The sequence below is a fragment of the Bubalus kerabau genome, chromosome 2 (genome assembly GCF_029407905.1).
Source record: "Bubalus kerabau isolate K-KA32 ecotype Philippines breed swamp buffalo chromosome 2, PCC_UOA_SB_1v2, whole genome shotgun sequence".
Taxonomy (NCBI): domain Eukaryota; kingdom Metazoa; phylum Chordata; class Mammalia; order Artiodactyla; family Bovidae; genus Bubalus; species Bubalus kerabau.
Genome location: NC_073625.1, coordinates 49530909 through 49544711, shown reverse-complemented (window position 1 = coordinate 49544711; position 13803 = coordinate 49530909). Strand labels below are relative to the sequence as shown.

Sequence of the window (13803 nt, the reverse complement as noted above, 5' to 3'; positions counted from 1 at the left end):
CCAACTATAATAAATAAGTACTAGGGATATAACGCACAATACAATAAATTTAATTAACACTGCTGCTAAGTCGCTTCAGTCGTGTCCGACTCTGTGCGACCCCATAGATGGCAGCCCACCAGGCTCCCTGTCCCTGGGATTCTCCAGGCAAGAACACTGGAGTGGGTTGCCATTTCCTTCTCCAATGCATGAAAGTGAAAAGTGAAAGTGAAGTCGCTCAGTCGTGTCCAGCCCTCAGTGACCCCATGGACTGCAGCCTTCCAGGCTCCTCCGTCCATGGGATTTTCCAGGCAAGAGTACTGGAGTGGGGTGCCATTGCCTTCTCCATAATTAACACTATTGTATGCCATATATGAAAGTTGGTAAGAGAGTAAATGCTGAATTCTCAGCACAAGGAAAACATTTTTAAATATTTCTTTAATTTTATTGTATATGAGGTGTTGGATGCTCACTCAACTGACTGTCGTAATCATTTCATGATGTGTGTTAAGTCAAATCATTATGTTGAATATCTTACATTTATACAGTGCTGATGTCAATTATATCTCAGTAAAACTGGAAGGAAAAAAAAATAAAAGGAAAAAGAATAATTAGAAGACTCTTCTGCTCTAACAGCTTCCAGACTAACTTTTCTCATTTCTAACAAGTGACTACTTCTGATGGGAGGGGGGAAAATTTCCAAAAGCTTTACAAAGCATCAAACTGAGGGATAAAATTATACTATTTTGGGGAAGATGAGATATATTTAAGATACACCTACATACCTATTGATATGATGATTGATGATAAAAACACATAAATAGAATAAGTTTGAGGAAGAGAACATTCTAAACATTTAATAGTAAACTCACTAAAAATAGCTAGTATTTAGCAGTAATCACGGACACTTTAAAGACAAAAGGATTTTCCATATGTCCATGAGGAAAAGTCAGTTTCATGTTCTGTGGGATCTGCTATTCTCTGGAAGTCTTGGCTTTGTAAAACGTATGGAAAAGAGCTGCCCCTTGAGAGTTGAAAATATAAAAGGTGATCAAAAAACAGTTAGAAATACCAGTTGTTTGTTTAAGAACCTCAAAAATAGCAATTTCCCCTGATGACAACAAATTTGTCCTGGCTTAATCAGGACAATTATCAAGGATTAAAATGCAAAGCAGTCCACGTCTAAGGGGTTCAGTGGCAGCGCAGCGGTGCGGGCAGAGCCTCAGGAGCTTTCCTCACACCTCCCCTCACAGCACCTCCTGGAGGCGGCCTGGCCAGGAAGGCGCGTCCCAGGGAGGGTCCACCGAGGCCCTGTCCACGGCCCTAGAGAGAACCACACAGGGGCCTCCCTGTTCTGTGAAACAGTGACTGAAGGGCTCGGCCTGGTTCTCCTGGGGACAAGCATTTGCTGTGTGACGTTTGTCACTGCCAAAAGGCTGGCCCTACTTCTCAGCCAAGGACTCAAAGGAGAGACGCGGCAAGGTTAAGGAAACAGGTTCCCGTTTTCAGCAAAGGGTTGACACGCAATGCTGAGACTGGTTCTCTCAAGCCTGGCCACCACACCAAAAACCAACCACACACGCAATTTAGGATTACAAAATGTTCGGCAACACTTGGACCCCAGTGCCACCTCGGGAAACAAAAACATGCGTGAAAAACTCCTGCCACACATGGCATGGATGAAGCTCACAAATGCAATGTAGGTAAATGGAGCTTCTACAAAAGAGGGTGTTTAATGTCATTTAAATAAACTTCAAATGTAGGACACTGGCCCCTACTGAGGGGGAAGGGGTCCTGGCCAGCAAGGGGCCTGGGGGGCTGTGGACTATGTTCTGTTCCTTGATCTGACTGGGTTTTTTTTCCCCCAACTCATACATACATAATATGACCTGTATGGGTTTCTATATATCACACTTCAATAAAAGTTTATTTAAAACATTGTTCATGGTCACTTATCCACCAGGGCAAAAGTAAATGCAATAATAACTTAACAAAAATAACAATATGAAAAAAAGATTGATGACTTAATTCAACCACAATAAGCCTTTGGCCATTATAAATGCTGCTCACAGACTTCCATTTTATCCAACTTGTCCCTTTACCGCTAGTTTCCCCTCCTGATGAATTCGTATGCTTCCCTGTATCAGATGATAAAAATTTGTTTAAAATATTCTGCTTCCATTTTGTTGTTGTTGTTGTTCTGGATTATAAGCAAGTAGCCCAGAGCAAAATGTAACGATCTAGTTTTTCTTGGTGTGCTTGGTTTGCATTTCTATTTGCCTATCTATTTCTACACTTTTTTAAAAATTCTACTTTAATGTGAATGATCGTAGTGTAACCGGTATTTTAAGCTAGCGCAAATCCTTTCTGGTAGACATGATCTGCAAATGTTTGCAAATGTTATAACAATAAAATGTAAAAGGGGCTGTATTTCCCTAACTTGAAAGAGCATTTACTAGTTACCTCTCTTCACAAAAGGCCTTTCAGATCCTGTCCTTCCCCTACCCTCCTTTGCCCCAAAAGGGCAATATTCAAGATCCTGAGAACAACAGTCCTGATTTTACTATTTCTCTATTAAAGTGTTTTCCAAGCCTCTACCTTCTGCCTCCTAAATGCTCTATTGAAAGGCAGGGCAACAAACTAAATGACTTGCAGTAATTCACTGAAGTTGCATCATATTTTTAGACTGTGGAAAATCTATTTTCATATTTGATGAGAAACAGACTTAGCCGGCACAGCCAAAGCATGGGGGAATCAAAGAGCGTAGTAGACGTGGCTCCCCCAGTCACTGGTAATAGTCACCACTGGCCATCATCATCACTTGACACGCACACTTGCTCTCTTGCAAAGAAGATTCAGCTCAGCCACAGAACCTGGTGTCCAAGGCAGGGGTTTGCTCTGAGAACACAGCCCTCTCATTCTTCTGTGAGGAACTGAAGGGCAGTGGTGGAGGATCAGCAAATCTGGTCACAAGGAGCAACATTTGAGTATAAAAAGATGTCAAGTTTAGGAAATTCCCCAGTGGTCCAGTGGTTATAGACTCAGAGCTTTCACTGCGTGGGCCCAGGGTTCAAACCCTAGGTGGGGAACTAAGATCCCACAAGCTGCATGGCCGGGGAGGGGGGTGGGGCGCGGGAAGATATCAAATTTAAAAAAGGAGAACATAAGAGTGATCAGTGAGGCACGGTCTCTCAGGGCACCTAATCTATGCGGCCATGGCAACCAGGAGGTAGATGTCAGGGACCCTCTCAGGCAGCACAATGACTGGTCCCCACGATGCATCAGAGGGAGCCTATCACAGCAGATGGATGAGGCTCCCGCTTGGGGCCACGTGAAGAGGGTAACGACCACGCGTGCCCTCCCAGCCAGGAAGTGTCAGTGCAAGGGAGCCGGGACTCCCCTGGCTGGTGGCCACTGGGAGAAGGGATGGGGAGGAGAGATGGTGGATTGACAAATGGGGGGCTGGATCAGAACATCTGCAGGCAAATCAATGTGGCTGAACCTACACTCCACACCTTATACAAAAATTAACTCAAAAGAGGCCACAGACTCAAATATAAAGGCTACAACGATGAAACTTTCAGAAATAAACATGGGAGAAATTCTTTGGGATGGAGGGATGGGCAAAGAGTTCTTAAGACTTGACACCAAAAGCTTGACCCATAAAAGGGAAAACAGATAAACTAGACCTCATCAAAACTGAAGACTTCTGCTCTTTGAAGAAGGGTGTTAAGAAGGTGAAAAGATAAGCTTACACACTGGGAGAAAATATTTGCAAACCACATATCAAACAAAGGACTCATACCTACAATATATAAAGAACCCTCAAGACCCAACAGTAAAAACAAATAAAACCCATCAGGATAAATGGGCAAAAGACATGAATTGACATTTCACCAAAAAAGATTATAGATGGCAAGTAAGTCATAAGATGTTCAACATCATTAGCTATTAGGAAAATGCAAATACACACCATACTGAGATAGCATTACACACCAATTGTTGACAAAATGCCCCACACGAGCAGACCCGACCAGCCTGGGAATCAGACCCCCGTGTTCACCAGTGTGCACCTGGACATGCTTCTGTTCTTTCTCTCTCCCCGACCCATTTACCTACGAAGATTCCCACCCTCAGGGTAGCAGATACAAAAGGCATTTCACAGATACACTTAAACCAAGAGAAAGCCAACCTTAGCAGGCTCTCACTCATTGTCAAAGACAAAATCTCTCATTTCAGTGAGAACTCAGCAAAGGCTCTTGCCATTACAATTAGGAAAACATGAAAGACACACCCAGATTTTTAAATTATAATTAAAAACAACAACAGTGTATTCAAAACATTAACTGTTACTTTGCTGAAAATCACTGGAAGGAAAAAGGTGAGAAGGCAGTTGAAGATCCTTCAAGAATTATTTTCAAGATTCAGGTCCTAATCTGGTAATTATGCGGGATTCCCAGGTGGCACAACAGTAAAGAATTTGCCGGCCAATGAGACAGACACAGGAGACACAGGTTCAATCCCTGATCAGGAAGATCCCCTGGAGGAGGAAATGGCAACCCACTCTAGTCTTCTTGCCTGGGGAATCCCATGGACAGAGGAGCCTGGTGGGTTACAGTCGACGGGGTTGCCAAGAATCAGACACGACTGAGTGACTAGGCACACACGCGCTGGTACTTAGTGTAAAAATCATGCCCCCTCCACCCACTCTGGAAGACTGCAGTTACCTGGCCTGGTCAGTTCACTGAAGAGATGAAGGAGGAAACAGGGGTCATAAAGGTCCCCGAGATCCACCGTGCTCCGGTCTCTAAATATCGGCTCCTGTGCGTCCTGAAACAGCCCGAGACAGACAGAAACCTGCAGGTCAGCCTCGTAAATGTGACACCACGTGGATATCTGCCCACTATCACTTAGAGTTCAAATTATTTTGAATATTCAAGTGCACTAAAAAAAATGTTTCTATACAAAACAACAAACAGGGCTTGTACGTGAAATGATACCTTTGATATTTGCTTTGTGGAAAGAAGTTATAAATGAAGTTAAGTGTGGCCAGTGCCGACAACTGATGAAGCTGGCTTATGGGTATATGGGTTCTGTCTCTATACCTTTGTAAATGGTTCCAGTCTTACTTATAAAAAGTCAACAATCACAAGCAAAACAGCACTCATATTTCACAGAGGCTAAAGCCAGATGGCTCCGCCCTGGGGCCCCCCGCACCTCGGGGGGCAGCAGCCTCCGGTTCTGGGGGAAGTGGAGGATGGTCTTCATCATGCGGTCGCGATCCAGCAGGCGGAGGATGTCCCCGACGCTCGGCTGCTGCCATAGCGACTTGCCCAGGCTCCGGCACGTCTTCTGATGCTCCACGGCCGCTGGGCCCCACAGCAGTACCCTAGGGCCGGCGGTCACAGAGGTGATGATGGTGATGGTGGTGGAGACCACTGTGGGCAGCTTTGTTGGGCAGCTGACATGCCAGGTGTAAGATGTTCTATCCCCATCATAATGTAGGGGGAGGTGGGAGTGATGGAGAGGCTGATGACAATAAGGGTGGGGGTGACACTGTTGGGGATGATGGGAGGCCAACGCTTGTGGAGGGGCTATGATGTGCCAGGCCCTCGTCTAAGTCTGTGTATTAATCCACTTAATCTGCACAAGAATCCTATAAGTCAAAGTTGCTCAGTCGTGTCCGACTCTGTACAACCCCATTCTTATACAGTCCATGGAATCCTCTAGGTCAGAATACTGAAGTGGGTCGCCATTCCCTTCTCCAGGGGATCTTCCCAACCCAGGGATCGAACCAAGTCTCCTGCATTGCAGGCAGATTCTTTTCTAGCTGAACCACCAGGGAAGCCCAAGAATACTGGAGGGGGTAGCCTATCCCTTCTCCAGCAGATCTTCCCTACCCAGGAATCAAACCAGGGTCTCCTGCCTTGCAGGCGGATTCTTTACCAACTGAGCTATGTGGAGGGCCCAGGAATCCCACGAGGTAGGTACTATTATCATCCGTATTGTGGGAAAAGAGACACAGAGAAGATCTGGAAAGTTGGTCAGCTGGTCCCCTGCCCAGCTGGTAAGTGGCAGAGCAGGAATTCAATTCTGGAGAGTCTGGGCTGAACATAGTGGCAGAATCCTGGCAGTTCGATGATGCTCTACTTATATAAACCCTTCCCCGTTCCCACACAGCCGTGAGCAGACCAGGTGCACTCACACAGCCTGTGAGCCATCCCCACCTCTAGGGTCCCCCATCTCTACTTTTCACACCACCGGTTGTGATGGAAACTGCCCAGTGAGGTCACCTTGCCTTCCTCTTGGAAAGTGACCGAACCCATTTGCACCCGGGGGCACCCTTGTGGACTTTGTGACCTGAGAGGGGTTTTCTGATGCCGAGGGGTGGATGGGTGGACGGCTCGCTCATCACCGTGAGTGAAACCACTCCTGTTTTCTCTCCTCTCCCTCATGTACCCAAAAAGTTTTAGTTTTAGTCCAGAAAGAATACAACTGATATAGCACCAACTGCAAGGCTAGCAAGAGGGTGAGGCTGTGGGGTGGGGGGAAGGAGAATGTTTATTCACGACCTGGGTGCTCTGAAGATGCAGAAAAGGGTTTGTTTGTTTTTTTTAACTGTTTGTTGTCCTTTTTTGGGGGGGGGGATGGGCAGTGGGGGTGGTTAATACATCTTTAATCTTAAAAAAAAAGTATTCTAGAAGGGAAATATTTTTTCCCCTTCCCTGCAGAGTTCTCCTGAACTATTTTTCTTGGCCCAGTCAGCTAACTTCCTGTCTCAGTACACAGAGCTCTTCCTTTGTACTGGGCAGAGGCTGGGGTGCTGGTCTCAAACTAAGGAGACAAGAGACCAGGGCAGCGAAAGAGGACCTAAGACGCTGCCTACGAACAGCTGAGCCCCGGGCCCTGGGGAGCTGGGCTCAAAGCTGCGCTGGCCAAGGAGCAAGCAGCCCCTGGGAACCCGGGAGAGACAGACAGACACAGACAGACAGAGAGAAAGACTGACAGAAAAGAGACAGACACCACACACGTGCGCACATACAGATGGGCAGGAGAGTGGAATAAACACCCAGCCAGCACGCCCCACTCCTCCCCACACCCATACCCAAGTCCTTCCGACCTAAAGGCCAGCACGAAGCGAAAAGCGTTCAGAAAAATCAGCTAAACGACCCCTGAGTCGGGAGGGAGACACACACGGTCGGCCAGCGGGGCGCCTGGCGCACACAGGCCCGGCTGTCGGTGGCCGTCCTCACGGGCAGAGGGCAGAGCAGGCCCGCCGGCACTGCAGAGCGAGCAGAGGGGTGCCCCGCCTGCGTTTACCCCCCGAGGCTGGCCCAGGTGTGCAGCGCCCTGTGCAGGGCCTTCAGGATCTGCTGCTTGAAATCGCCAGCCCGGCACCCACCTGAAGCTGACGAGGCTGTGCTTGTTCTGTTCGTAGGCCCGGAGGAGAAGTAAGATCTTCTGGTCTGAAATCAGTTGAGGGTCAGTTTACAAAGCCTCCTGGTGGCTCTCCTCGAGGCCTCCCATATACTTGTGGCAACAGCAGCCTGTGCCCATACCCCGAAGCCACACCCCCTGGTCCCTGCAGCCCCAGGTCACAGCACTTGGTCCCCACATTCCTGGGTCCCACCCCTCGATCCTGACACTCTCCTGAGTCACAGCGCCCTGTCCCACAGCCCCAGGTCCCACCCCCTGGTCCCCACTCCCTCCTGGGTCCCACCCCTGGTCCCCACACTCTCCTGGGTCCCACCCCCAGTCCCCACACCTTCCTGGGTCCCACCCCCGGTCCCCACACCCTCCTGGGTCCCACCCCCCATCCCCACACTCACCCAGGATGCTGAGTGAGGCACCATAGGCCCCGAGGAGCACTGCGAAGTGGCTGCTCGCACAGACAGAGGGGCACAGCCGCACCACCACCGCCATCAGGTCCACCAGCGCTTCTGGAAGAAAACACCTCGGAGCTGCCCAGCAGTGCAGGGCTGCACAGGCGCAGAGTCCCAGCAGAAGAGGAAGTGCTTCTGGGAACATAAATGCTTGAGATACCCTTCTCTGGACAACACTGGGCTGAGAACCGCACCTAGTCCTTCCCTACATTTTCTTTTTTTAAAAAAATAAAAACACGTTGACAACCATCTCCCTCCCTTTGGTACCAGCCTGTCCTCAGTCTCCCCCCAAACTTTGAGCCAACAGATTTAAAAGCCTAAACCTTTTTCTCCATGATTGTGTTACCAAAGGCTCTAGTATTTGTACTCTTGCTGGGAGAGGGGGAGAGCCCTTGACTCCTCTACCGACTGCACTAGGACGGTGTGAGGGCACAGTGACAGGGCGCTGAGGGCAGCCCCCAGGCCAGCAGGGCCAACACGCTCCTGCAGGGCAGTGCACAAATGACTCCAGAGACAACGAAGGGGTGCAGCCAAAGCAAAAACAACACCCGGCTGTGGGTGCGACTGGTGATACAAGCAAGGTCCGATGCTGTAAAGAGCAATGTTGCATAGGAACCTGGAATGTCAGGTCCATGAATCAAGGCAAATTGGAAGTGGTCAAACAGGAGATGGCAAGAGTGAACGTCAACATTCTAGGAATCAGCGAACTAAAATGGACTGGAATGGGTGAATTTAACTCAGATGACCATTATATCTACTACTGCAGGCGGGAATCCCTCAGCAGAAATGGAGTAGCCATCATGGTCAACAAAAGAGTTCGAAATGCAGTACTTGGATGCAATCTCAAAAACGACAGAATGATCTCTCTTCATTTGCAAGGCAAACCATTCAATATCACAGTAATCCAAGTCTATGCCCCAACCAGTAATGCTGAAGAAGCCAAAGTTGAACAGTTCTATGAAGACCTATAAGACGTTTTAGAACTAACACCCAAAAAAGATGTCCTTTTCATTATAGGGGACTGGAATGCAAAACTAGGAAGTCAAGAAACACCTGCAATAACAGGCAAATTTGGCCTCGGAAAATGGAATGAAGCAGGGCAAAGGCTAATACAGTTTTGCCAAGAAAATGCACTGGTCATAGCAAACACCCTCTTCCAACAACACAAGAGAAGACTCTACACATGGACATCACCAGATGGTCAACACAGAAATCAGATTGATTATATTCTTTGCAGCCAAAGATGGAGAAGCTCTATACAGTCAGCAAAAACAAGATCGGGAGCTGACTGTGGCTCAGATCAGGAACTCCTTATCGCCAAATTCAGACTTAAATTGAAGAAAGTAGGGAAAACCACTAGACCATTCAGGTATGACCTAAATCAAATCCCTTATGATTATACAGTGGAAGTGAGAAATAGATTTAAGGGACTAGATCTGATAGACCGAGTGCCTGATGATCTATGGATGGAGGTTCGTGACACTGTACAGGAGACAGGGATCAAGACCATCCCCAAGAAAAAGAAATGCAAAAAAGCAAAATGGCTGTCTGGGGAGGCCTTACAAATAGCTGTGAAAAGAAGAGAAGCAAAAAGCAAAGGAGAAAAGGAAAGATATAAGCATCTGAATGCAGAGTTCCAAAGAATAGCAAGAAGAGATAAGAAAGCCTTTTTCAGCGATCAATGCAAAGAAATAGAGGAAAACAACAGAATGGGAAAGACTAAAGATCTAGAGATCTCTTCAAGAAAATTAGAGATACCAAAGGAACATTTCATGCAAAGATGGGTTTGATAAAGGACAGAAATGGTATGGACTTAACAGAAGCAGAAGATATTAAGAAGAGGTGGCAAGAACACACAGAAGAACTATACAAAGAAGATCTTCATGACCCAGATAATCACAATGGTGTGATCACTGACCTAGAGCCAGACATCCTGGAATGTGAAGTCAAGTGGGCCTTAGAAAGCGTCACTACGAACAAAGCTAGTGGAGGTGATGGAATTCCAGTTGAGCTGTTTCAAATCCTGAAAGACGATGCTGTGAAAGTGCTGCACTCAATATGTCAGCAAATTTGGAAAACTCAGCAGTGGCCACAGGACTGGAAAAGGTCAGTTTTCATTCCAATCCCAAAGAAAGGCAATGCCAAAGAATGCTCAAACTACCACACAATTGCACTCATCTCACACGCTAGTAAAGTAATGCTCAAAATTCTCCAAGCCAGGCTTCAGCCACATGTGAACCATGAACTTCCTATTGTTCAAGCTGGTTTTAGAAAAGGCAGAGGAACCAGAGATCAAATTGCCAACATCCACTGGATCATCAAAAAAGCAAAAGAGTTCCAGAAAAACATCTATTTCTGCTTATTGACTATGCCAAAGCCTTTGACTGTGTGGATCACAATAAACTGTGGAAAATTCTGAAAGAGATGGGAATACCGGACCACCTGATCTGCCTCTTGAGAAACCTGTATGCAGATCAGGAAGCAACAGTTAGAATTGGACATGGAACAACAGACTGGTTCCAAATGGGAAAAGGAGTACATCAAGGCTGTATATTCTCACCCTGCTTATTTAACTTCTATGCAGAGTACATCATGAGAAACGCTGGGCTGGAGGAAGCACAAGCTGGACTCAAGATTGCCGGGAGAAATATCAATAACCTCAGATATGCAGATGACACCACCCTTATGGCAGAAAGTGAAGAGGAACTCAAAAGCCTCTTGATGAAAGTGAAAGAGGAGAGTGAAAAAGTGGCTTAAAGCTCAACATTCAGAAAACGAAGATCATGGCATCTGGTCCCATCACTTCATGGGAAATAGATGGGGAAACAGTGGAAACAGTGTCAGACTTTATTTTTCTGGGCTCCAAAATCACTGCAGATGGTGACTGCAGCCATGAAATTAAAAGACGCTTACTCCTTGGAAGGAAAGTTATGACCAACCTAGATAGCATATTCAAAACCAGAGACATTACTTTGCCAACAAAGGTCCGTCTAGTCAAGGCTATGGTTTTTCCAGTGGTCATGTATGGATGTGAGAGTTGGACTGTGAAGAAAGCTGAGCGCGGAAGGATTGATGCTTTTGAACTGTGGTGTTGGAGAAGACTCTTGAGAGTCCCTTGGACTGCAAGGAGATCCAACCAGTCCATTCTAAAGATCAGTCCTGGGTGTTCTTTGGAAGGAATGATGCTAAAGCTGAAACTCCAATACTTTGGCCACCTCATGTGAAGAGTTGACTCATTGGAAAAGACTCTGATGCTGGGAGGGATTGGGGGCAGGAGGAGAAGGGGACGACAGAGGACGAGATGGCTGGATGGCATTACCAACTCGATGGACATGAGTTTGAATGAACTCCGGGAATTGGTGATGGACAGGGAGGCCTGGCGAGCTGAGATTCATGGGGTCGCAAAGAGCTGGACACGACTGAGCGACTGAACTGAACTGAACTAAACACTAGTAACTTGGAAATGGTCCTCTCCAATTCAGCAGTTTATTACAGTTGGCTCTGCAGCGATCTCTCACACTTAGGAGATGTCAACTTGTCTCTAAACAACAGGGTGTGACTTCAGGTGGGCAGGACCCGTCAGACCTCTGCCATCTCCCACAGCCTTCACCATGCAAAGTAGGCGCTCGGTGAACTGGAAAGGAAGGAGCCGAAGCCGGGGCTGTAAGAGGCCCCAGCAGGGACTCATTGCCCTTGATCAGCGTTTCAGTCACCACATTAAGACATCTCACACAGATGAACAATTTCTCCCAGGGCAGACACCTCCTCCTAACTTTCCATAAGCCTCAAGTTTTAACACTCGCTCATGACATGGCAGAAGACCAGAAGACCTTAAACCTGACTCCTGTAAGCCAGAATAGGCTCTAAAAAGAGGTCTGTGTTTGCTATGTGAACCTGAAGTCAGAGGAAACCCTTCTAGAGCTTGAACCTGACAGAAACGAAATGTTCAGATTATTGTTGTCGTTTAGTTGCTCAGTCGTGTCTGACTCTTTGTGACCTCGTGGCCTGTAGCCTGCCAGGCTCCTCTGTCCATGGGATTTTCCAGGCAAGAATACTGGAGTGGGCTGCCAGTCCCTTCTCCAGGGCATCTTCCTCCTGCATTGGCAGGCAGATTCGTTACCACTGAGCACCTGGGGAAGACGTTCATGGGATCTTCCCAGTCCAGGGATCAAACCCGCGTCTCCTGCGTTGGCAGGTGGATCTTTTATCACTGAGCGACCCGGGAAGCCCACATGAAATGTTCGGATACTGCTTGGGCAACGCTTCCTCAGCTCTGAGAACATGTGGGCACTTAGCTCCAGTGCACAGCTAGCTTGATGGAATCGGAAAAGAAACTGTGTGTCTGGAGTGGGGTGTGGGGTGAGGAGGTACCTCTCACGGGGCTGTCTGCGGGCTCCTCCTCTGTGGACCTCAGCAGGGTGGGCAGGAACAGGGAGTGCTGGGTGAGCATCATGTGGACCATTGGGAGCTGGGTGAGCTGCGAGCACGCGGGGCTTTCCGGGAGATACAACAGCTGCGTGGCAGCATGGAGGGCTTCCAAAAATGCGCGGTCCTGATACCGAAACCTAGGAGGCAAGAACCAAAGGGGAAACGGCACCAGAAACAATAAGAAAACCTTTTTTTCCCTCAGCATTTTATTAAGGAGATCACCTTTGAGGCCAAAGGTGAGAATCCTAGAGCGCACAGTCATTCACCATCACCCCGACAACCTGTCGCGCACCAAGCCGGCCCGCGTCACACGGAGCGCTTCTGAAACCAGGGCAGGACGGAGCTCGCTTCCCTTCCTGACAGTGCAGATGCCCAGCGAACTTCCTGCTTAGCTGAAATGCCAGGGGGCAGCCTGAATAAAGATGACCCTCAGCCCCCCTGCCAGGGCAGCCTCCTTCCTTCCTTTCAGCTCCTCAAAACACCCCTCTAACGGCTCAGAAGTTCTCATCTTAAATCCCGTCAGAACCAATGAAGGAAATGATAACATCACGCTCTGGAAAAGAAGGTTTCAGTCATATGTGAATATTGTTAAGAAGCACTGGGCACTCTGTGAGCATTCTAGAAACACAAAGTAACCAAAAACTTAAAGAAATGTGGCCAGGTCACAAAGGCAAGCCTCGGTTACCATTAACCTCCGACCTGCCTTCACTTATTTTCTTCTTAGTGTTTCTCCGTTTCAGATCGATGGGTATAATTAGGGAAATGAAAATTAGAGCCACAATGAGACACTGTTTCATGACTACCTGAGTGCCAAAAAGAAAGTCTGACTGCATGAACTGCTGCTGGTGAGCATGTGAGGACAAAATGAGCTTCCACTCTGTGTTATGACAAGAAAACCTTGGGGAACAAACAGAAAAATCTAGTAGAACTGAAGCTGTGCCCACAGTAAGAGCCAGTGAGTGCCCCCTCGCCCAGAAAAATCTGGCACGCGGGCACAAGGAGACATGAGACATTCACTGTCAGGACGGGAGAGAGGCGGGAAGGAGAGAGGGGAGGCTCCATCCATCAGCAGGGGACCAGCCAAATGAATGGGGCAGTCAGAAGACAGAATGCCCCCGGGCAGCGGGAAGGAATGACCGAGATCATCTCACGTACCAACGAGGGTCTCAACAAGGGTCACCCGAAAACGTCTGAGTGCACCAAAGGAATGGTAAATTGATACATCCGTGTACAATGTCAAACACAAAACACACTGTGGTTTGTTGTCTCGAGATATACTGACATGCAACCGAAGTGTTAAAAACACACACAGGGCCACGACAGAGCCAACCTCAGCACGACGACACGTGGACGAGGGAGGGAAGAGAGCCCGTGAGGACAGAGGAGACTGCCGCTCTTTACTACAGCTGGGTGCCACTATAGGACCCTCTGCACACCTCTGGCTTCTAAAAATACTTGGTTGTTTAAAGGCCGCCTGTCTCACCCTCGTTAGAAGCACACGCGTAGCACAGGG

The 13803-nt window shown here is 47.9% G+C and overlaps 1 protein-coding gene across 1 annotated transcript in view; it reads right to left on the bottom strand.

Moving 5' to 3' along the window:
• URB1 (URB1 ribosome biogenesis homolog) overlaps positions 1 to 13803 on the bottom strand; it is a 78998-nt gene that overhangs the window by 15852 nt on the left and 49343 nt on the right. Inside the window, exons 26-30 of the mRNA XM_055567690.1 lie at positions 12234 to 12427; positions 7809 to 7919; positions 7382 to 7445; positions 5197 to 5368; positions 4707 to 4809 (exon numbers count right to left, since the gene is read on the bottom strand). Coding sequence (XP_055423665.1) covers positions 4707 to 4809; positions 5197 to 5368; positions 7382 to 7445; positions 7809 to 7919; positions 12234 to 12427 — 644 coding nt within the window. The remainder of the gene's footprint in view (positions 1 to 4706; positions 4810 to 5196; positions 5369 to 7381; positions 7446 to 7808; positions 7920 to 12233; positions 12428 to 13803) is intronic.